The sequence below is a fragment of the Mustelus asterias genome, chromosome 9, assembly GCF_964213995.1.
Source record: "Mustelus asterias chromosome 9, sMusAst1.hap1.1, whole genome shotgun sequence".
Taxonomy (NCBI): Eukaryota; Metazoa; Chordata; class Chondrichthyes; order Carcharhiniformes; family Triakidae; genus Mustelus; species Mustelus asterias.
Window position 1 is genome coordinate 88,286,301 of NC_135809.1, and position 22,534 is coordinate 88,308,834.

Here is a 22,534-nt window from a genome sequence, read left to right on the forward strand (position 1 = left end):
TAGCTAGACATATGCATAGAGTTATGGGGATAGGGCCTGGGTGAGATTGTGGTCGGTGCAGACTCGATGGGCCAAATGGTCTCCTTCTGCACTGTAGGAATCTATGATTCTATGACTGCAGAGAGACTTCTGACAGGAAACTTTACTATTGCAAGGGCAACAGCATGTCCAAGGATGAAGGCATTTCATACAGACATGAACTGAGGACGAAGCTGCTCGGAAATAAACCTTAGTACGAGGACACATTACTAAAATCACATTCAGACCCTAAGCACGTTCAGCTCCTTCATAGGTTTATCTTCCCTCTGATAATATCTTTTGAAACACTTCAAAGTTTATTTTTAAACAATGAATTAAAGGATGCACCTGCGGTGGCTCCAGCCCTGAAATGTCTCTTTCAGAATTAGTAGCTGTTGGTAGTATGACCATTTTTGTAACCTGAATCAATGTTATTTAGCACAGCCAACTAACACGGTTGAAAGCCATTTTGAATGAATCTAGAATACAGTTTCAAACTAAACCAATTACTGCATTATTGGAAAACTGCTAGGTTAGTCAAATAAAGAGCTTTAATTATGAAACAATTACAGAATAAGTAAATAATCAAAGATGTATGAGAAATGCTGGTAATATAACCTGTAACACAAAGTCTGTAATGTTATGGGTAGGATTTACCGGCTCCCGCACCACATGTTTTCTGGCAGCAGAAGTGGCTGTTGGCCACCGGCAGAATCTTCCAGTCCCGCTGATGTCTATGGTGTTTTGTGTGGCTTGACTACTGCGGGGTGGCGGGGTTCGCCATTCCTGCTAGCAGGAAGGGCCGGAAAATTCTGCCCTTTATGATTAATAATTACACGTTATTAACAATGGATTTTAATTACACCTATATATGATCATACATCCAGCCAGTCTGGAGCAGCAAGGTGTGCTAAACTCAAAACTTTCTTGACCATGGCAAGTTATGTTAAGATGGGAATGCCTATAGTGCAGAAGGGGTCCATTTGGCCCATCGAGTCTACACCGCCTCTCTAAAAGAGCATCTTACCCAGGTCCAACTGCCCACCCTATACTCATAACCCTGAGCATTTACCATGGCTAATCCATCTAACCAACACATCTTTGGACACTAAGAGGCAATTTAACATGGCCAGTCCACCTAACCTGAATATCTTTGGACTGTGGGAGGAAACCCCAGAGCACCCGGAGGAAACCCACGCAGACACGGGGAGAACGTGCAAACTCCACACAGTCACCCCAAGGATGGAATTGAACCCGGGTCCTTGGCGTTGTAAGGCAGTAGTGTTCACCACTGTGCCACAAAAGAACAGGGCATTTTCCACCCTTCTCATTTTTGAGTCGGCCATTGTATTAAGACATCAGGAGTTGCCAACAGGTGTCAGGAGCCAATTATAAATCAGCAAACAGTTAACTAATTATTGTTTGACAATTAGGCTAATTTAAGATAAGAAAATGTGAGCTGAGTGGATAACAATGACGGTTTCGAGTAGCTATCTTATTAACATGCTATCCATATATTGGATCATCGCATCACGTCTTCAGCCTGATCAACCAGGTAAAGTACCAAGAAGTCTGTTTTAATTGTTAAAGTTAAGCACTCTCCATTTACTATTAACTGAAACTTTGTTTTCTTTTAATCTTTCTAATGTGTTATCTTTCTACCTTTTAATGATTAATAAATCTTTTGAATTCTTGTCGGATAGTTAACTTGTAGGGCCTTGTGATTTAATTCACAATTGGGGATTTATTGCAAACAATCTGTACCCCATAAATCAACTTAGATAACATAGTTAGGGACTGCTGGGAACCAACACAAATATTAAACAGTGACCATTTAGATTTTTATTGAATATGATTTTTACATCGCTGATAAGCAACTCACAGCTGATAAAAATAAATTACTGCAGGTGCTGGAATCTGAAACCAAAAGAAAAAATGCTGGAAAATCTCAGCAAGTCTGAGACCTTTGACAAAGGGTCATCTGGACTCGAAACGTCAGCTTTTTTCTCTCCTTACAGATGCTGCCAGACCTGCTAAGATTTTCCAGCGTTTTCTCTTTTCTACTCACAGCTGATTACTGATTGCAAGGGATCTGCAATCCTTTGTTCTGATATGTGTATTTATATTTGCTTGAACCTCCATCTCCTAATTGTCTCTTATTCTTGGCCTCTCACCCTTCTGCATCAACTTTCATATAATCACGTGGCTTCGGTCTATTTGAGTGTAGATGTCTGAAATGGAAATAACAGATGAATGGAGGTTGCTTGATGTTGATGTGATTATCCCCCAATCAAATATATCACCAGCAAGTATCCAAGTGCTTAGATCAGTGGTTCCCAAACTTTTTTCACTGGGCCGCACTTTCAGAATAAAAATTTGCTCGCGCCACACCGAATTTTTTATTGATAGGAAATACATTCAAAAACAAAAAAACCCCAACTCCTAGCAGTGCTTGACTCATAACATAGAACACAACTACTTTATAATATGATCATGGGACATCCAGAAATTTTAAAACAATCACTTTGGAAAAATATCTAATCCATGTTTAAATGTTTCTTTGATTGTCCTTGAATCTTCCCGCCACACTTGCCATCCTCTCTTGCCGCACCAGTGTGGCGTGCCGCAACGTTTGGGAACCACTGGCTTAGAGAGAGAGAAAGGAATCTGCATTTCCCAAATTATATTACAAACAACTCCCCTGGGAGCTGGTTATAAACTTTCAGGTCAAGAGGAGCGTACTGGTTAATACTGAATGAATACGGATACTGGTTGGTGTAGGATGTGCAATAGGGATCAGTGACTGAATACTGCAAGTTTAGTGTGCATGTTAGGGAACGATGGATACAGATATAATGGATGTGTCATATATAGGATGCACAGTGGATATCAATGAGAGTGGTGCACTGTAATTGTAAGTCAGCACAAGATGCACAAAGAGCACTGATCAGTCACACACTCAATCAGTGAATGTTGGGGGTAGTAAGATCAGTGGGTGTAGAAGGCACAGTGAGTGCTAATAGGTATGCAGCACACAATGAACCTCAGGGATATAGATTGCAACAGAGGGACAGCCGGTATATGGTGCATGTTGGATATCAATAAGTATTGTGTGTACAGTTGGCATCAGTGCAAGCATGGTAAACCATGCATAATAGTGTGTAAACGATAAGAATGAATAGGTATGGGGTGTAGTGACAGTGTCAGTGACTGTAGAGTATAGAATGATAGTGCACAGTCCATACCATCCATATCAGTGAACATAAAGTGCACAAAGGAGCCGTGTGGGGTGCAAATTGAGTACTGTATTGGTGAATTACAGGAAAATTAACTAATGAGTGAACACATCAACATAATGTTATACTTCCAATTGGACTATTTCAAGTTTTTTTTCCAGTACGTGCAATACATTTACAGCCAATAGAAGGGGTTACTGGAGCTAAGGAACTCAGGATAAAAACATACACATACAACAGTAAGCTAGACTTTCCTGCGTCAAGCAGCTCCTTATTCCTGACCTTCTGAAGGGAGCTATTCAAGAGCTCTCAAGATGGCCTTCAAAATGGCAGCGCAGGCCACAGCTCCTGGGTCAGGTCGGGTGAGTTGAGCCGAGGAGATGTAACTTGCCCGTCCTGCCTCTGCTATCAAATCCTTGGTGGCTTCTGCGCCTGCTTCAGCTTTCTAGAAACAAAAACAGAAGATAAAATGACAACAGTCCTCAATCCACAAAGCAGTCACAATCCATACTGCCCATTCTGGTCCTGAGATCACTGTTACATAGCCTGCATCCCAACACATTCAGCAAATGCTTCTATGTCCAAATAACTATTAACCTTGAGGTAGACATATATACATCGGAGATCATCATGTTAATTGACATGAAGCAAAGCTTAAAAGTTTTTGAATATTACAGTAAGTTACTTGAAGCAACCCCTTGTGTTCTCCCAGTGTACGAGTTATATTCATGGATACTAATCCATGTTAATAAATATTAATCAGGTAGGGATGCATTAGCAAGATAGAGAAAATGCTCACTCCATAATTGCTTCTGAAGCTATTTTTTTTCCTCTGGCCCCAAGCTCCAATGGCAACAATCCTTGTCAGATGTTTGGTCCAAGTAATCATTCTTTTGCCTATACCTCAGGCAGTGAATGTTAGGGAAGTTGGTCAAATGTGGGGGTTATCAAAAGCCAGTTCAATCTTACCCTCACTGTTCATCATTATGCACATACTCCAGCAGCATTTCTGGTTAGAGGTCAGGAGCAAGAGCTCCAGTTGACGTTTGCATCCCACATTCATGCACTGAGTAGAGCTCATGTTGTCCCTTACCTGCACAGCCTCAGCTAGCACTTGCAGTTCATTGCCATCTTCATCTGTCAATTTACGTAACTCCTCCTCAGCAGGGCATAGTGAGTCAAGCTAGGATAAAAGGCACAAAATTGTGGCAAGTGGGATTCATACAAAACAATCAAGTTAGTGTAGAACCTACTCCATCCATGGAGATATGTCCAGAAAAATATCAATGAAATCCAGTCCTGAAACCCGGAAACAGTTCCTCTCTATAATTCGGATCTCAATCACATTTAAAGGACATGTTTTAATTTAAGAACATAACATTATTAGCTTGTGCCTGTAGTATGAAGGCTTGACACATAAAGGATTAATGTGGAACTGAGTACAGTACCGCCCACACAGTATGTACCAGAACACATGACCTAGAGGTCAGTGTAATGTTCGACACAGCCATTGTATAAAGGGGATAAAGGGGTCTTTCTCAGGATGGCAGCTGGTGACTAGTGGTGTGCCTCAGGGGTCAGTGCTGGGCCACAACCTTTCACAATATACATTAACGATTTGGAGGAAGGAACTGAAGGCACTGTTGCTACGTTTGCAGATGATATAAAGATATGTAGAAGGACAGGTAGTATTGGGGAAGCAGGGGGAGCTGCAGAAGGACTTGGCAGGTTAGGAGAGTGGGCAAAGAAGTGGCAGGTGGAATACAATGTGGAAAAGTGTGAGTTTATGCACTTTGGAAGGAGGAATAGAGGCATAGACTATTTTCTAATTGGGAAAATGCTTAGTAACTCAGAAACACAAAGGGACTTGGGAGTCCTTGTTCAAGGTTCTCTTAAGTTAACGTGCAGGTTCAGTCGGCAGTTAGGCAGGCAACTGCAATGTTAGCATCCATGTCGAGAGGGCTAGAATACAAGAGCAGGGATGTCCTTCTGAGGCTGTATAAGGCTTTGGTCAGATCCCATTTGGAGTATTGTGAGCAGTTTTGGGCCCCATATCTAAGGAAGGATGTGCTTGCCTTGGAAAGGGTCCAGAGGAAGTTCACAAGAATTATCCCTGGAGTGAAGAGCTTGTCGTATGAGGAACGGTTGAGGGCTCTGGGTCTGTGCTCATTGGAGTTTAGAAGGATGAGGGGGGATCTTATTGAAACTTACAGGATACTGTGAGGCCTGGATAGAGTGGACGTGGAGAGGATGTTTCCACTAGTAGGAAAAACTAGAACCAGAGGGCACAACCTCAGGCTAAAGGGACAATCCTTTAAAACAGAGATGAGGAGGAATTTCTTCAGCCAGAGAGTGGTGAATCTGTGGAACTCTTTGCCGCAGAAGGCTGTGGAGGCCAGGTTATTGAGCGTCTTTAAGACAGATAGATATTGATAAGGAGATCAGGGGTTATGGGGAAAAGGCAGGAGAATGGGGATGAGAAAAAAAATCAGCCATGATTGAATGGCAGAGCAGACTCGATGGGTTGAGTGGCCTAATTCTGCTCCTATGTCTTATGGTCTTATGTGTAGAAGCAAGCATGAAGATAGCTTGGACCTTTACTGTGCCAGTGTATATAGTATCCACTAGTTAAGTTGAACTACTCAAGACTTTAATACTTTAATAAGACCTACCGAACTAACCCAACACTTACAACAGTATCTAGTCCCTTTAACATAGGGAAACACAACAAGACATTTCACAGGAACATTATCAGACAAAAGTGGCACACAGCTGAGGGAGAAATGAGCATTGATGATTTCATTAAAGGTTTTAAGGAAGTTCTTAAAGGAAGAGAGGCGGAGACATTTAGGGAAGGAATTCCAGAGCTTAGGGTCTATACGCCTGATGGACTGTTTGCAAATTGTTAGACAAAGGGAGCTGGAGGGTGATGCACAACAGGCCAAGGTTGAAGGAACACAGTTCTTGGAGGGTTGTAGGAGGTAACATTTTGGCAGAGATAGGGCAATGGAGGGAACCGAAAACAAGGAGGAGAATTTTTAAAACAAGTTGCTCATTTCCCACCTACACACGATGACAAAATTATACAAATGATGCATATTTTAACCCCCTTCCCAAGCATTATTTTCATAACAACAGTGCTGCATTTCTGAATTTTTTTGTACTAAAGGGACTGAAAACACTGTCTGAGCTGAGGGAAGAGATTGCAGGCACAAGGAACTACATGAAAAGCTTAACCTTGTCTGGAAAAAAAGAGAGTTCAATGGGCAGAAACATAGTCCAAGGGAAGAGAGCTACACCAACAGGGCAAACGTCCCGACCACTCTTGCATTTTCTTGGCAGCCAAACTGAGTGAATTCAAAAAGTTTATGTTGGCGTTTCCCAAATTCAGGGGTTGGGAAATGCCAACATAGTCAGGGTTCAAAATTGTTATTAAATTTGACCGTCCTGGTCTGTACAACTCAGTACCACAACCGGCAGGCCACGTAACATTCTTCCAAGACCATGTAAAAGCTGTCTGCTCGATTAAATATCATTTAAGAATCTGTAATGCCCACTTCTTTCAGAATTTAGCTGCAATTGAAGTGCAAGGGGAAAGACTCACCATGGTTCGGTCTCCTGGCTCCGCACCTCCATATCTGTGCAACATGAAATAACTAAATTAAACAATTGTCAGCAAATACCACAAGTCACAACAACACTGGGACAAAAATGGAACTGAAAATTTCAAGTAAAGTCTCGTAATATTTCTCACTGCAATGACATTTGTTACAAAGTTCAGCCATAATGACTATTGTAGGAGTCATCTATCTCTGTTTAGCAAAATGAGGATACAACATTTGTCTTGAGGTCAAATTATTACAGTGAAATTACTGTTGTACATATTTGTACATAAAGGCCCCATGAAAATCATTTCTTGCCAAAAGAATTTTAAAGACTTTGAGGTGGAGTTTCTGATTTGGCATACATTGTGCCTTAAACTGCATCCAATTTGAAAAATATTTTCCCTCCAACCCTTATTTGCATATTACCAAACACAAAATCTACCATGAATCGGTGTTTTAAAATGTGATTTTTAAAGTTTTGCTTTCCTAACTATTCCTCGATATATTTAAGGGTGTCAACTTGGTAATGTTTGAATAGCAGAGCTGAAAAAAGTAGTGTCAGAAAAATATGCATTTAAAATCACAACATCAATCCATCACCTGTGAGAAAGATGATTTCTTAGAATCCCCACAGTGCAGAAGGAGGCTATTTGACCCACTGAGCCTACACCAATAACAATCCCACCCAAGCCCTCTCCCCGTAACCCCACGCATTGACCCTGCTAATCCTCCTGACACTAAGGGGCAATTTAGCATGACCAATCCACCTAACCTACACATCTTTGGACTGTGGGAGGAAACCGGAGCACCCGGAGAAAACCCACACAGGCATGGAGAGAACATGCAAACTCCACACAGACAGTCACCCAAGGCCGAATTGAACCCAGGTCCCTGGTGCTGTGATTTCAAAGTACTAAAAATGTATACATTATAATGACACTTAAAAAAATCTATTTTCTAGTTAGTTAGGGTTATAGTAGTAATTTCCTGAGTAAATTTTCGAAAAATGGCATTCAAAACTTTTCAAAACATAATAATGTGTCCTTGCTTCCAAGCGATCAAACTTAATCTTTGGAGATTCCTTGAAAGCAACTGAGTGCGATAAGCACAACTCCTAATGGGAATTAAGTCATCTAGGGTATGGCCTGTTTTATGGATGGGGCATGATTCTGGGGCAATGTTTCTCTAACCAGCACAAAAGATCTTGCGTGAGCTGGATTCTGCCATTCTCCCTGTAATCATGCACAGTGCATGTAGGAGGCCTATAAATAAATCAACAGAACTTCTGCTGTTCCTCAATGATTGTTTGTTGCAACATCTGTGTCCAACTATACTTAGCTTGAAAAGGATTGCACTCTCCAATGCAGACTCTCCAGAGCTGTCTCTGATACTCTTGTCTTGCTCATTTGGGAGTTGTGAACCATCAGATGGAATACCAACTAAATATCTAACTGGATCCACATTGTGTGGGTAGCTGTGCTGGTGAATAGTAAACATATGGATCTGACTAATTTATAATAAGTTTCTGATTAAAATAAAGATAGTATTGGTCCAAATAGTCACACCTGGATCACTCAATCAGTAATGTTTCTCTCCATCACCATTCTGACATAATTCCACTAACAAGTACCCACTTGTTCTCTACTCTTCAGTTTATTTTTAACATACTTCCAAGATTTAATTTCAATTTTGACAGTTTTGAGCTTAACTAACAGTTTTTGTGTAGAATTTTGATAATTGCTATCCAAGTCCACAAAAGTGTGGAATTTTCCAGCTCACTTGATTTATGAGTTTGATGAAAAAGTTGAAGAGGTTGTTCACACAGGTATATCCTCACCTACATACTTGTTAACTGTTAATTTACTAAATTATTATTTTACAGATAAACTGCAGTGTATTCCCGGTATTTGAGTATTTTGTATGGTACGTAAATAAAACTACAGGCTGCAGTTGTCTACGTGTGTTGTCACCCTTTCTGAAATGGGTGTCATGTGTCCTTTCCTCAGTAAATTGCCAATAACAATTTACTCCTTCATAATGGCTCATTGAACAACAGGAATAGTTTCCTTACTAAATCTTCATGTTCTTGGACGAAAAAAACCCTATCTCATGGTATACTGACCTCTTCAATGCTTCAATTCCAGTATTCAAAGCATCTGCCCAGGCAGAGGGATTGTTGTTATCTTTCAAACTTTGCGCTGCTGCCATCAAGGAAATACTGTACAGCTACAATAGAAAGTGCATGCCATTATAGATAGAGTGCTCCTAGACACAAAAACAACATCAGACTACAACAAATAGGAAATACCAAAATTAGTGGAATCACATGAAATTAATAACTTATCTTTATTTAGCACTTTTGATGGAATAAAACATCCCAAGTCACTTTGCAGGTGCATTAAAAAACAATTGATACCAAATGACACAAAGATATTAGACTTGAACACAAAACATTTGATCAAAGTGAGAGGTTTTAAGGAGTGTGTTAAAGGAGGAAAGCAAGCTCAAGAGGCAGAGAAGTGTCGGAAGATTCGGGCCTGGTAAATGATGACACAGCCATGGAAGATGGTGTGATTAAAATCAGGGATACTGAAGAGACCAGAATTAGAGAAGCACATGCATCTGTAAGGCTTGTGGAGCTGGCCGAGGGGATTATGGAGATAGAAAGGGCCAACCAAGACCATGGAGCGTTTTGAAAACAAGGATGCAAATTTTAAAATCAAAACATTGTTTGATCAAGTGTTAATGTCAATCAGTGAACATGAGGGCAATAGGTGAACAAGATTTGGTGTGAGCTAAGACACAAGCAGCAGAGTGAGGAATGACTCGAGTTTAAGGAGCAAAGAATACGGGAGATCAGGCAGGCATTGTGGTAACAAGGGCATAAATGAGGGCTTCAGCAGCAGTTGAGCTAAGATGGGGTGAAATCGATTGATGTTAGAAGTGAAAATAGGCATTCTTTGTGATGACATGAATATGAGTTTGAAAGCTCAGCTTGCGGTCAAATGTATCACTAAGGTTGCAAACAAACTGGTTTAATCTCAGACTGTTGCCATGGAGAGGGATCGAGTCAATAACTAGGAAATAGATTTTGGAACCGTAACCGAAAACAATGGCTTCAGTCTTCAATATTTAACTGGAGGAAATTTCTGCTCAAAAAGTACCAATGTTGGATAAGCAGTCTAAGGATTTAGGAACAGTGGGGTAGTTGAGAAAGTGGTGGTGAGGTAAATTCACAAAATCATAAGAAATAGGAGCAGTAGTAGATCCTTCAGCCCCACAAGATGCTCGCATTTAATGCGATCATGGCTAATCTGATTGTGGCTTTTAAGTCAATCGTGCAAGCTGGGTTCCCCATTAATTCTTGACTTCCTTATAGAACAAAAATCTGTCTAACTCAGCCACAAATATACTTCATGATCAGGACCTGAACTTATGCTCCTGAGGCAGGTTCACCGAGCAGGGAAAGCCATCACAGCAAAAAGTGCCCGAAAAGGCTGGGATCTTCACTTGGGTTGCGGGATAGAGTCAGGTCTGGTGCCTCAGGATGCAGATTGGATGTGGCCATGGGGACTGCTGAGTGCCGATGTAGGCTAATTAAAAGGCCCACTGGGACGTTGTTCCAACTGTTTTCTTAAACGTTAGACCCTCACACTACCCCCCCCCCCCCAAAATAGCACCCTCACGCCCCACTCATTCTCTATGTTAACATGCCAACCCATCCCCCATGACTCTCATACCCTTCTATGCCAACTCATGCACCCATCCACCATCACCCTTTGCACTTGCACTTTCCATGCCAACTTATCCAGTATCCACAATGGGCAGACCTCGGCATTCTTGCTAAGATGAAATAAAATAAAGCTCTAAATATCTATTACAAACTTCACTATAAAACAAACATTTTCATTCACACGAGCCCATTTAATGCATCTTAAATACCTCAAATACTTAATCCCATATAAACACAAACATTTGTATTTAAAATCCCACACCAAAGACAGCTAATTCTTTAATAAGCTCATTGAATGGTCAAACTGAATTTACAACACCTCCACTGTGATTATGACAGGTTGTTGAAAGTAGTCAAGCATTAAAAATACTATAATCGTATCAATTGGGTAATGTCAAAAAACGACTTTTGAAACAGCGAAAACATATTTTCTTTCGCCTGATGATGTCAACAAGAAGCAGCATGTGATTTTGATTTTATTTGCTTTATTGCCGCATGTACAGTGCGGCCCGTTGTAACGCGATGGTTGGGGTCCATAAAATGTTATCGTGAAAAAAGCGGGGTCGCGCTTAATTTGCCAATTTTTTGCAGAAAAAAAGAGTCCAATGATTCATTGCGTTATATGCGAATTCACGCTAAATCGGGGCACGTTAAATCGGGGTTCCACTGTATTGATATACAGTGAAGAGCATGTTCATAGAGTACATAGGGGAGAATGAAAGGAGAGGGTGCAGAATATAGTGTTACAGTCATTTTTGACATAATACCAATTCCATATATAGTGTTAATTTTCAGATTAATTAAAAAAAGAGAAGTTCTTTAAATACTAATATCCACCACCTAGTTTTAAGAACTAATTTAATCAACCTTCTCCTGACCATAGTTCTTCAACTGAATGCAAAATTTGTCCCATCAGAATAGTTCAGTCAGCAGTTGTTTCCATTTACATTTAATGCACATTAGAGAAAATGCATTTCTGTGTCCACTCTTAGGAGTTCAACCAGAGATTGTACCATCACAAATATCTTCCTTTGTCCTAGTATGGTTCCAATCAGTGGAGAATTTTTCCCCTGATTCCCATTTATTCCAATTTTACAAGGGCTCCAAATGCCATCATGATTTCAAGGGTAGTCACACTCACCTCACCTGTGGAATTCAGCTCTTCTGTCTGTGCTTGGATTAAGGCTGTAATGAGTTCTAGACCTGATTATCTTAGCAGAATACAAACTGTGCAATGATGAGCAAATTATTGGTGTGCTTGCTAGCACTACCAATGACACCTTCCAGCACTTTGCTGATCACTGACGAGTCCGTAATTGAGCAGATTGGATTTTTCGTACTTTTTGTGGACAGAATGTACTTGGACAATTTTCCGCATTGTCAGGTATATGTCAGTGTTGTAGTTCAATAGATCATCTTGGTTGCAGGCATGGTCAATTCTGGAGCACAAATCCTCAGTACTACTGTTGGGATGTCATCAGTGTCCATAACCATGGTTGTCTCCAGGGCCCTCGGTTTCCTGATATCACATGGAGTTAATCAAATTGGCTGAAGATGGACTTCTGTATTTTTGAGGGTCTTTGGAGAAGGCCAAGATGGATCATTTGCTCGGTACTTCTGGCTGTAGATGATTGCAAATGCTTCAATCTTATCTTTGCACTCATTGGTTTGGGCCTGTCATCATTAAAAAGGTGGATGCTCACCAGCCATAGGCTCCTGTCGTTATTTGATTGTCCACCACTATTCATGATTGGATGTGGCAGGGCTTCAGAGCTTTAATCTGATCTGTTATGGACAGATGCATCTGCTTCAGGTAGATTTGTGACGGGAAGGCCAAATAGGTTTTTCCCTCGTGTTCGTTCTCTATCTGCCACAAGCCCAGTCTGACAGACATGTCTTTCGGGCTTGACCAGCTCAGTCAGTGGTGGTGATAACAAACCATTCTTGGTGATGCATATTGAAGCTCCCCACCCGGTATACATTCTGTGCCCTTGATACCATCAATGCTTCTTCCAGGCTGTTGCTTGGCTACTCTGTGGAACTGCTCTCCAATTTTGGAAAAAGTCCAAAGATATGTAGATTAAGTGGACTGGCCATGCTAAATTGCCTCTTAGTGTCCAAAGTTGTGTCGGTTAGGTGGATTAGCCATGACAAAATGTGCAGGGTTACAGGGATGGGCGGGGGGAGGGCCTGGGTAAGATGCTCTTTCGGAGAGTTGGTGCAGACTCAATGGGCCGAATGGCTTCCTTTGGCAATGTAGGGATTATATTCAATATCAGTGAAGAGGCAATTGCAGGGTTGACTGGGTTGAGTGTTGTCTTGATATTTCTGGTGCTTAGGTTGATGCCATGTGTCCATCCAGTTTAATTCTTATTAGATTTTATCAGAGCTGTTTTATACCACTAAAGAGCTAGCTAAGATCAAGAGTAGTTAAAAGTCATTGCTTTGAATCTGGAGTTAAATATAAACCAGAATTAATCCAGAACATTAGAATGGAGTTTTACCAACAATCTGGTAGTTTCACGTCACATTTATTGACACTAGTCTTTGTTCTAGATTTAGTTCATTAACTGAATTTAATTTCTGCAGCTGTCATGGTGGGATTTGAACTTATTCCTCCCGATCACTAACCCAGATATCATGATTACCAGTCCAGTAACTTGACAACCGTGCTAATGATTGTTGAAGGCCAATCATCTCAGCCCAGGACATTGCTATCTATAAGGTATAAATCAGAGCTTAAAGGGTGAATGCAAATAAGTAAGAAAGTAAAATCATCAGCACTATGTGAGAAGAAAGAGAGGCAAAAAAAAAGAGTTCTATAATTAACTGGAGGGACAGACAAAAATAACTTGCAAGGTCGGATTGGAGAAAACAAATAACAGCTTTAATTAAGGGAGTAAAGATCAATGTCAGCTTGAACTGGAAGAGAAGGAGCAGTACCTGTCTAAACTGAGAGAACAGGGAATTGAGAAAGATGAGTGGTGGCAGCAAAGAGTCACGAGAAGCAGAATTCAAGTTCCTTGTAGTTGTTAGGCAATATTGACAATGCTGGAAAGATCCGTGGATAAACAGTTGAAAATAAACTGATGAACTGAAAACACTTTTCAGTAGAATATGTCTTGAGCTACCACAAGCTTGGCTGAGTTACATGATTTACTGATTGCAAACAAATAAAATAAATACTTATTGTAATTCTTTTAGCCTAACCATTGGGTCATTCTTTGCTAGTTTCACTCTACAATACTGGTTAGAAATAGAATCATAATATGGACTTACTGCTCCTGATGTCCCACCCATATGGTCTCGTGTCAATTTGCCTAGGCACAAAAGGAGCCGGTGACCATTGCCAGGAACTCCATCAGATGTCAACAAGTTCTTAATGGCTGAGTGGAAAAGATTCACAGATATCAGGAGGTTTTACAAAGGCTCCAACTCCTTATTGTAAACCTGATAGATTAGATATACTCACCATCATCAATTTAGCATTCAATGACATAAATTATTTTGCTATGAGGATATGCCCCTTAAGTTTTAGAAATATGATTTTCAACTTTCAATGGACTGTAAATTTTGTAGTTTGAACAGAAGCTGGGCCAATGGCTCAACAGCATAAGGCCACATTCCAAGGTGAAGGTGAAAAACCAGCGAATAATCCACAGGAGAGTGTGAAGAGAGAAACAGCTCCTGTAATCTGGACACCCATTAAAAGTCTTAACTATCTAAAGAGAGATAAACAATGCAAAGTACTGGATATTGAAACATTGGCTGCCACAGATGCACCCAACAATGCTAGAAAGAGATTGCAAGTGACATAGGTTTGTGTGTGTTTCTTGTGTGTGTGTGTGTGTGTGTGTGTGTGTGTGTGTGTGTGTGTGTGTGTGTGTGTGTGTGTGTGTGTGTGTGTGTGTGTGTGTGCACCAGTTAAATACATGAAAAGGCAGATTCTCTGTGACCGAGGCGGTTAACTAGAGGGGAGCCAGTTCACTCCTTCTCGCCTGGTCATAACAAAATTGGGGCCCTGTCTGGGATTGTTCTTACAGACTGGTGAAAAGTAAACTGTTCCTTCAAAAGTAATTTAAAAGCTGCTAAAGATTTTCTTGGACTTGTAATATTGAAGTGCAGAAATGTCCACATCAACGTCATGGAACAGGATGAGATAACATAATAAGTTACGTGCATTGTCCTTGGAAGAATTAAAAGGTGTAGCTCGGCACTTGGAGGTACAGTTTCACCCGAATGTCAGAAAAATTGAAATTTTAAAACAGGTGGTGAAACATTTAGAGATGGAAATGAGGAACAGATCTATTAACGGCAGAGAAATTAAGATTGGAGCAGCAGAAATTGAGAAAAGGGAAAAAGGGAGAGAGAGGCAGGAACAGAAGGGGGAGAAGGAGGAGAGAGAATTCCAGTAAAGGGAAAGAGAAAAGGAAAGGGAGTTTAAATTAAACAGCTTGAGCTGAGACAGGACGATCTCTGTGTACTGGGAAAAAGAAACAGTAAAAACTGGGAAATAAGAATACTGCTCTGAACTGGTCAAGTACACTTTAAAATGGAACATCATTTTGTACTAGTATTCATATTTCCCAGTTTTTACTGGTTCTTTTCCCTTGGGTTGTCCATTGAATCCATCGCTAACTCAGACTTTTTTTATTCATTCGTGAGACATGGGGGTCGCTGGCTGTCCAGCATTTATTGCCCATCCCTAGTTGCCCTTGAGAAGGTGGTGGTGAGCTGCCTTCTTGAATCGCTGCAGTCCATGTTCTGTGGGTTGACCCACAATGCCATTAGGGAGGGAATTCCAAGATTCTGACCCAGCGACTGCGAAGGAACAGTGATATATTTCCAAGTCAGGATGGTGACTGGCTTGGAGGGGAACTTGCAGGCGGTGGTGTTCCCATGTATCTGCTACCCTAGATGGAAGTGATTGTGGGTTTGGAAGGTGCTGTCTAAGGATTTTTGGTGAATTGCTGCAGTGAATCTTGTAGATAGCATACACTGATGCTTTGGTGGTGGAGGAAGCGGATGTATGTGGAAGTTGTACCAATCAGGCAGGCTGCTTTGTCCTGGATGGTATCAAGCTTCTTGAGTGTTGTTGGGGCTGCACCCATCCAGTGGGGAGTATCCCATTACATTCCTGACTTGCACCTTGTAGATGGTGGACAGGCTTAAGTCAGGAGTGTAATGGACACGAGGGTTGAAATATTCAAGTTTGCTTATTTAATCTCTCAGTTTGAAGAGGAAGAGGTGGACGCCTTCTTTATCTCTTTCGAAAGGTTAGCACAGCAGTTAAAGTGGACAGCCCAAACTGGCACTAGTGTTGCAGACAAATCTGATTGGAGGTTTACTCCCTCATGTCTGACGAAAGTGCAACAAATTATGAGACAGCAAAAAAGAGCCAGCTGGTACTGGAGGCGCACCATCAGAGATCCTGTACCCTCAGCAAACAGCCTGACCAGACATACCTGGAATTCAAAGGTCTTAAGCAGCGCATTTTAGACTGGTGGGTAAAAGCGCTTAAAATTGAGGCCATCTTCAAACACCTTTGTGAAGTCATTCTCCGTGAAGAGTTCAAAGCCTCCACATCTTTCCCGATAAGAATCATAGAATCCTACAGTGCAGAAGGAGACCATTCGGCCTGTCGAGTGTGCACTGAACACAATCCCACCCAGGCCCTATCCCCATAACCCCATGTATTTACCCTAGCTAGTCCCCCTGACACTAAGGGGCAATTTAGCGTTTCCAATCCACCCAACCCGCACACCTTTGGATTGTGGGTGGAAACCAGAGCACCTGGAGGAAACCCACGCAGACACAGGGAGAATGGGGGGAATCATGCAAACTTCACACAGACAGTGACGCAAGCTGGGAATCGAACCCAGGCCCCTGACGCTGTGAGGCAGCAATGCTAACCACTGTGCCACCATGCCACCCAATTCACATAGAAAACATGGGCCAGGCAGGCAGTAACTCTGGTTGAAGATTATGAGCTGGTCCACAACACTCATCCCAAAGGAAACCCTTCCCTAGTTACACCCAACCAGAAATAATGGTGCTGAAAGGGGAACCGAGGTCAAGAAGACTTTAACAGCCTCCATGCTGATTGCTGAAGGGTACGGTGTTAGGAAAATAGAGTTAATTTTAAATATCTAAATGTATAAGTATTATTAAATATTAGAAATAAGATATAGATTTAAGTTGGTTTAATTTAGAATGTGTGTGCGCGCATGCGTGTAATCTTTCCTCATTGTTAATCCCATTTGCAACTGACAGCGCATTTGTGCTCTTTTTAGTATTAATAATTTACAATTCTACATGCAACTTGTCTGCTCGAATTGCACATTGGGAAATCAAATTTGGAGATTGGGAGATCTGGTAGGAATTTTAATCCATTAGAAATTCTGCATGGTCGGCTGATATCTATGCCAGGAGCAAGAGTTTCTAAAATTACTTCCATACTACAACAGATTGTCTGGCTCTTCTCCCAGTTCAATTAAACGAATGTGTCAGAAGTGGCATGTTGTAGTGCAGTTAATAAAGGAAGCAGTCACTCCTGCACTGATCAAAACTTTCTTAAACATCCTTGATGACTCAATTGTAAATGTACTCTCCAATATCCTTAAGCACACATAAAAAGGGAGGCTGCAACCTCCAATCCTATTCTGTGCTGAGACAGCTAAACTCAGTGGCAACGTTGCAACTGGCTGCAGGAAAGAATAATCAGTTAAGGATCTCATTCTTGATCAACATCCAGTGATTTCTTCTGGAATGTACATGTGCACATGGATGTTAGCTGAGGATAGAAACTGCAACACCTGCAGGCTGAATAGGATGCCAGCATTTCTAGTCTGCACTCACATATACAAAGTGGTTGTTTGAATGAAGTACTGAAGTATATACCCTGTTCCTGTAGAACAATATTTAGCAAAAGGAAAAATGAACTTTTGAAAAATAACTAAGCTGTTTAAATATTGTACTTTTAAATTATATTCCTGAGCTTCTGGGAAAATAAAAAGGTGTCAGTAGATTAAATAGGTTGCGTACAGCCCATAACATTATAGACGTTCTATAAATGGAATGGCTGAAGTGCAATGTCTCACTTCTCATAGCAATTTAAAAATATTAGGGGCTCTACAATGTTGCAAAATTAATTCAATCACTCAAAAGAAACAAAGCACAAGGTGCAGAATTTTTCTTATTGAATCATGGGGGGAACTGAAAGACATTACCATACAGAAAGCTTTCTGAATCAGTTACTCAGAGCCATTAATCACTGTACAGCTATCTCTCTGTGGAAGGGGCTGAGTCAGTGAATTGGCATTGTCAATGAAAGGTTGACATTTCAGCACTACATTTCTAAGTCATCCACTGGTACTGCCAACATTTTAGTCAACGTTTATTCCCAAATTCTCAGAGTTGTATCTTTCAGTAACTGACCTCGTGCTGCCCTTGCATGTGTCACACCACAGTCACCATCTCCTGCTTCCCTATCCAGTTCATTCAGCTTTTCCTCCATCTGAAGCAGAGTGGTGGAGATCATGTTTAACACCGATCGTGCCTTATCCACAAAAGGACCTGTGAAGCAGTTAAAATTAAATGAAATTAAATGTTTCAAACCTTTTTCATTGTAACTTTCTACATTAACAATGCTACACCCTTGTCTAAAAAAGCGTAAGGATAAACCCAGCAGCTACAGGCCAGTCAGTTTAACCTTATGTTGGGAAATCACTTCGAGATGAGAATATGAAACAGAACTAATAGTCACTTGGACAAGTGTGAATTAATTAGGGATATATTTTTATTGTGAATTAATGACGGAACTCTTTTTAAAAATGGAATCCTACAGTGCAGAAGGAGGCCCTTCGGTCCACGGTAGCACAGTGGTTAGCACTGCTGCTTCACAGCTCCAGGGACCTGGGTTCGATTCCCGGCTTGGGTCACTGCCTGTGTGGAGTTTGCACATTCTCCTCGTGTCTGCGTGGGTTTCCTCCGTGTGCTCCGGTTTCCTCCCACAGTCCAAAGATGTGCGGGTTAGGTTGATTGGCCATGCTAAAAATTGCCCTTAGTGTCCTGAAATGCGTAGGTTAGAGGAATTAGTGGGTAAATATGTGGGGATAGGGCCTGGGTGGGATTGTGGTCGGTGTAGACTCGATGGGCCGAATGGCCTCTTTCTGTACTGTAGGGTTTCTATGATAAGTCTGTACCAACCACAACCCTACCCAGGCCCTATCCCAGTAACCCCATGCATTCACCCTAGCTAATCCCCCTGACACTAAGGGGCAATTTAGCATGGCCAATCTACCTAACCTGCATATCTTTGGATTGTGGGAGGAAACCGGAGCACCTGGAGGAAACCCACGCAAACACGAAGAGAATGTGCAAACTCCACACAGACAGTGACCCAAGTCAGGATTCGAACCCAGGTCCCTGGCGCTGTGAGGCAGCAGTGCTAACCACTGTGCCACCCGAATTGAATTAATTAGGGAAAGACAGCACAGATTTGTTAAAGGCAAATTGGGTTTTACTAGTTTGACTGAGCTTTTTGATGAGGTAACAGAGGTGGTTAGTTGGGGTAATGCAGTTGATATGGTATAGCCTGTATATGGACTTCCAAAAGACATTTGATAAGCTGTTGGCAAAGTTGAAGCACATGGAATAAAAGAGGCAGAGGCAGCATGGATGCAAAGGTGGCTGAGTGACAGGAAACAGAGGTAGTGGTGAATGGTTGTTTTTCAGATTGGAAGAAGGTGTACAGTGGGAGACCGGGAGGGGGGGTGGAATCAGTTCTAGTGGTTTAGTATGGTGAACATTTTCATCCATGCGATTAGTTTTGACTACAAAACCAAATGAATTAGATAATGCATTTCATTAGCTGTGTTGTTAATGTGGAGTAGTCTTTGTATATACTATTTTTCACTGTGGTTTTGACACCTGCCATGTCCACATTACTCTTGCCAAACTGGGTAGTGGACAGTCCCAATCATCTATTTCTTACTGCCCTTGAAATTATCCAGTCCTTGATCTCCTATTCTTCCTATATCTGATTAAAATTGTCCAACATTGTTACAGTTGATGCTATACCCATGTTACTATGTGAGTTGGAAGTCTGCTTGACACTAAAGATGTTTCCTGTTGTGTTCATTTACAGAAACTCGAATACTTCCCTCTGGTGTTTTGAAGTAAGCTTTGATTAGAAGAAATTAATGAAATGTGTGAATAAAATTAATCCTAACTACACTTGTGTGTTTCCAGTAATTTTCCATGAACAAGAAATATTTATACTTTAATAGGGATGAGTTGAGTAAATTATCAAATCACCTACACTAACACAAAAAATAATAAAGCAGTAATGCTAATCATTTCATTAATACACAGAAAAAATCTGCAAAATTTTGATAATGTGAATGAGCAGGGCATGTAATGCTAGCCTTTTCAATCTGTTTATTTTAGTTAAATACCTGATACATATAGGTAACCCTGAAAATTGACAGTTTCTGTTTCTTGTGAATAAAACATTTTAGCCTGTTACAAAATTGGTATTTGCTGAAGCACTCACTGCTGTCACCTTGCTATGGTTTATTATACTACAACCATTGTACTATATTCTGTGTAGCATCTTTAAACAAAAGGTCTGCCTGAAGGTCTTTCACAAAGGAGAAACAGAGACACCAGAAGAGCAGCTGTTAGGAGAGATAAACAAAAGTATGAAATTATATATTTGCAGTGATGCTTCACGTCCTCAGGAACATGCAGTCAGCTGTTATTTTCAAGACAAAACGGCAGTTAATGTGTGCACAGCAAGTTCGCATAAACAGAAAATAAGATTAATGACTGGATAATTTGTTTTATCAATGTCAGACATAGGAAAATTACAAAACAGGATACTAAGGAACCTGCCAAACCTTCTTCATACCATTTACACCCCCTAAACAGGCAAATGGGCTTTGATTTAACATAAAAGGATAGGTCAATAATGCAACACTTCAGCAATGATTTAAGTGTCAGCAAAGATTATATGATCAGATTCACAACCTTTTGACTCAGAGGTGAGAGTGTTACCACTAAGCCAAATCAATGCTTCCAAAATAGAAATCCACTGACTGTTGCAATGAATCAGTAAATCCATAAAACAATGACGAGCTTATTTAGATGTTTTTATATTATTAGAGAAAATACAATTCTAAATACAATTCTAATGTACGAAAAACTATTGCAAAAGCTTGAGTACATGCTGATGATGTCACAAAAATATACATTATTTCAGGCCATTAGCCACACAATGTTCAAGTGTTACAGAACCTGAATGGAACATTTAGTGCAACAGAATCATAGGGGGCGATTCTCCCGTCCCGATGCCCTAATTTTTTAGCGTGTTGAGCTGGTAGAATCGCATGTGGGCTGATTTGTGGGATTCGCACATGTGTTCCCGACATGCGCGCATCTCTGAGCGTCGGGCCACGCTGGAAACCGGCATTTAATCTTATTTTAATGCAATTTAAATGTTGTTATCAGGCCCGGGACTGACCTCTCTGGGCCCGATAGCATCTTCCACCCTGCCATTACAATTTCACTCCGGCAGCGTTTAGAGTAGCTCCCCACTTTCAGGGAACTAGTGGGAGAGCCCGCTGGAGTGAAGGGGGGGTCAATCAGGGGCCCCCAGGGGGGTCGGGTGGTGCCCCCTGGGCATGGGCACCCTGGCAATGCCAGCCTGTGTCCCCTGGCACTGCCCAAGCGGCAAAGTGCTCATGCCCAGGGGCACCATGGCACTGCCAAGGGGTGGGGTTAAGGGGTCTGGCTGCCACTCTGCCATTGATGGGGGCTGGAGGGAGGCCAGCGATCGGGGTGGGCTGGAGGAGTGGGGGGGGTGGTCTGCTGGGGGCGGGGGGGGGCGGTCCGCCTTCCATGGTGGGGGTCTGCTGGGCGGGGGGGGGAGGTCTGCCGGGGTGGCGGGGGGGGGGGGGATGGGCGGGTTCGTCACTGCCGGGGGTGGGAGTCTGGAGATCGGGGTGCTCCTGGATGGGGGAGGATCGGGGCTGGCCTGGGAATGCACTTGGGGGCACGATTAGGCCGTGGGGATGTGGGGGTCCCGATCGAGCTGGCCAGCAAACTGCAGGCTGACAGTTTGGGGCCACTGCGCATGCGCAGAGTTCCGGAACTGTCAGACTCTAGCGTGAATAGGCCCCGCCCCCTGAGCATTTAATCATATTCACGATTGTAAGCTCTGCATTGCACAGAGTGTGGGAGATTCGAGTATGAACTCCCACTGAAAAAACAATCGTGATTTACACCAGTTTTCCTGCAAATTCAGCACTTAGAACTTTTTTGGGAGAATCACCCCTACAGTTTTTGCTTGCTTCTCACAGATTTTGCATTTTGTTCTCCCTCACTGGTCCCATCACTTTTCCTTCCTGCGTCCTTTCTCCAGTCATTACCATTTCCATTAATTCCTGCTCTCATTCTGAATACTATCTTCTGGTCTACTTTTTTTAGAAGTTTTCTTATCACCTACACTATCTTGCATATGGTAGAATTACATTTCATTGTCCACATAAACATAGCCTCTACCTGACTCAGGAGATGTATCTGTGTTCTCAGGTTCCAAGGAAGGGGCATTCAGAGTCTGGCATTTCCTTCTCAGATGATGTTTCCCTGCATTGGGCCAACCAGGGGCTGAAGTGCCTGAGTCTATAACAAAAATAAAGAATCTTGTTTCAGAAAAGCATATCTGTGCAGGCACACTGGAATGATGCGCCTCTCATCATTAACTGTTGATACCAGAAACTTGTACGGCAACCTAGTAACTTAAAACTAATCCCCAAGAAGTGACTCCCCTCTTCCTCTCAGGCTGTTTGATGAATTCACTCAATGTACTCAAAAACCATGCAGACCAAGAAAGTCCTGTGTCTCAGCTTTGGTGTCTTCCATTAGTTGATCTCAGCCAA

The 22,534-nt window shown here is 41.8% G+C and overlaps 1 protein-coding gene across 1 annotated transcript in view; it reads right to left on the minus strand.

Moving 5' to 3' along the window:
* Positions 1 to 1,846: 1,846 nt before the first annotated feature.
* Positions 1,847 to 22,534, minus strand: part of LOC144498797 (triokinase/FMN cyclase-like) — a 63,627-nt gene continuing 42,939 nt past the window's right edge. Inside the window, exons 11-17 of the mRNA XM_078220481.1 lie at positions 22,158 to 22,277; positions 18,030 to 18,167; positions 13,872 to 13,978; positions 8,982 to 9,085; positions 6,859 to 6,892; positions 4,348 to 4,437; positions 1,847 to 3,699 (exon numbers count right to left, since the gene is read on the minus strand). Of these exons, the coding sequence (XP_078076607.1) occupies positions 3,550 to 3,699; positions 4,348 to 4,437; positions 6,859 to 6,892; positions 8,982 to 9,085; positions 13,872 to 13,978; positions 18,030 to 18,167; positions 22,158 to 22,277 (743 nt within the window). The 3' untranslated portion in view covers positions 1,847 to 3,549. The remainder of the gene's footprint in view (positions 3,700 to 4,347; positions 4,438 to 6,858; positions 6,893 to 8,981; positions 9,086 to 13,871; positions 13,979 to 18,029; positions 18,168 to 22,157; positions 22,278 to 22,534) is intronic.